This window comes from Saprolegnia diclina (genome assembly GCF_000281045.1).
Source record: "Saprolegnia diclina VS20 unplaced genomic scaffold supercont1.33, whole genome shotgun sequence".
NCBI classification, from domain to species: Eukaryota; Oomycota; class Saprolegniomycetes; order Saprolegniales; family Saprolegniaceae; genus Saprolegnia; species Saprolegnia diclina.
This window is the reverse complement of record NW_008246100.1, coordinates 238,920-241,069: the sequence shown is the minus strand read 5'-3', so window position 1 is coordinate 241,069 and position 2,150 is coordinate 238,920. Positions and strand designations below refer to the sequence as shown.

Sequence of the window (2,150 nt, the reverse complement as noted above, 5' to 3'; positions counted from 1 at the left end):
GTCAGGACGTGACCTTGCTCGTGATTGCGCACCGTCTGGACACGATTCTGGACAGCGACCAGATTCTGGTGATGGCCGACGGTCGTGTGGCCGAGTACGGCCCCCCGAGCGAATTGCTCGCGAACGAAGAAGGTGAGTTTGCGCAGCTGGCCAAGCAGGCGCAGCTAGCTTGATTGTGAAAAGCAATCATTCGCGATTCGAAGAGTGCAATTCGTTTGGAGCACTAATTTGTTGCTGGTGGCATCGATATGATGCTATACCGCCATTGTATTGTGGATATTCGATGTTGGGTGACTCTAAATTGTTGCGCAGGTTTCGATGGAAGCGATGCGACGATAGCCGCGTGGGAAGCAAAGACGTACGCTTCCAGCCTCTAGAACAAATCGTCGTGTTGGTGGCAGAGCAGTAACCTCTGCTAGCGACCCTCCGGCTTACCCCAGACGTACTCTCGATCAAGACCCCCGTGCCGTGTAGCTACTGCCACTTGCATATAACTTGGTCGGAAAGGGAGGTTATCCAGTCATTGCAGCTGTGAACCGCACACATTTGACAACGCGACCGTGCCCTTTCAGCGACCGACTAGTCGTTGAGACTCGCAACGACCAGTCGGTCTGCGTTCGATGCACTCTCAGCTTGAGAGTGCATCGAGCGCAAGCTACTCTACCGAGTCGCAAAGGATCCCGGCTCGGGGTAGCATTTGAGGCTGTGGTAGAGATTTCAAGTGCATGAAGGAAAAACCTCCTCAATGCGTAATGTGCGCAAGGGGGCACAGCAAGCTGCAAGTTGCTCACGTCCCAAGCCCAGAGGGTGACTCTGAGCGTAACCGCAGGTGCGAGGACCCAAGCTGTTGCATGCGCCACTCGTTAGCGTGTCAAGTATGGGTGCAGCGTGGGGACACAGATTCGTCGTCGACACATGCCGAGTCCCTCGGCGACCAGATCTCGACCCCGTAGGCAGAGAACTGGGATTCCAATGCGGTGGGATCTGTCGCACCCACGTCACAGCGATGACGCGTGAAAGGGAGATTTCACATTGCGCGGTGTTCTCTCGCACGACAGACTCAATGGCCTCGTTGCACGGTAGTTGTCGTGAGTCGCGGCCCATCCTCCGTTGTGGCGTCGATGCGGCATTAGGCTTGAACACCCCCGCCCTCAAATACGGGGGCAGACGGGGGGCGCCCCGTGACTACAATGGTATCAGTTGTCAGTGACGCAGTGCCATCACTAGAGACATTGGCGCATGACATTCGCATCTTTGCAGATCTGCTTGCAGTTGAGCAGCTGAGCGCAAAAAGCGGCCAATCCGGGAGCTTGAACTGCTGCTAAAAACAGGGTTCCTGCCTCTCAACACCGAACGCATCTGGAAAGCGCGCCCAAGTACTGGCGACGACTGGTGGAGGCGCCGTAGCTCCAAGGTCGGAACTGCGCCGTACACTGTAACTGGGCAAGCGTGACAAGACCGTTATCGCTGCGGTTTTCAGTTCATTTTCCAAAAAGCGTTCGAATGAACACGAGAGACGACGCGACATTCAGCGAGGTCCGGTCGCCCACGGTGGCCAAGGAAGCCAAGCCGACGCCGGTCCAGCACCCGCTCGCCACTTCAAGCTACGTTTCGATCTTTCTCATGGCGTGGCTTGATGGCCTCATTCGCCGCGGCGCCATCTCGCCGTTGGCCGAGGCGGACATTTGGCCGGTGCGCGACGCCGACACGGCCGCCGCGCTCAACCGCCGCTTCACCGCCGCGTGGGCCGCGGCCGGCGACAAGCCCGAGTTCCACAAGGTCATCTGGGCCACGCTGCGCCGCGAGATCTACGCATCGCTTTTCATCTACAACGTGTATGCGATCCCGATGCTCGCGCAACCCGCGGTCATCCACTCGCTATTGCAGTTCTTAGCGCACGACCCGGCGACCGGCCCGCTCTCGACTGTGATTGGCATCTCGTCCGGCTACGGCCTCGCGGGGCTGCTCACAGGCCTCTCGTTTCTCTCGGTCACCATCATCGACTTTGGCCAGTACGTCACGTCCATGATGGGGTGCCACGCCAAAGCCATCGTCATGGACGTCGTGTACCAAAAGAGCCTCACGCTGCCATCGCGCCACCTCGTCTCGTCCGGTGATGTCGTGACGCTCGCGGCCGTCGACTCGGAGCG

General features: G+C 58.6%; 2 protein-coding genes across 2 annotated transcripts in view; both read left to right on the top strand.

Moving 5' to 3' along the window:
- SDRG_10029 (hypothetical protein) overlaps positions 1-264 on the top strand; it is a 1,678-nt gene extending 1,414 nt beyond the window's left edge. The window contains exon 2 of the mRNA XM_008616000.1: positions 56-264. Coding sequence (XP_008614222.1) covers positions 56-173 — 118 coding nt within the window. The 3' untranslated portion in view covers positions 174-264. The remainder of the gene's footprint in view (positions 1-55) is intronic.
- Positions 265-1,503: 1,239 nt separating this feature from the next.
- SDRG_10028 (hypothetical protein) lies at positions 1,504-2,142 on the top strand (the record flags this gene model as incomplete). Its single annotated transcript, XM_008615999.1, has 2 exons — positions 1,504-2,033; positions 2,077-2,142. The coding sequence occupies 2 exons, from the start codon at positions 1,504-1,506 to the stop codon at positions 2,123-2,125; spliced, it is 579 nt and encodes a 192-aa protein (XP_008614221.1). The 3' UTR covers positions 2,126-2,142.
- Positions 2,143-2,150: the final 8 nt, after the last annotated feature.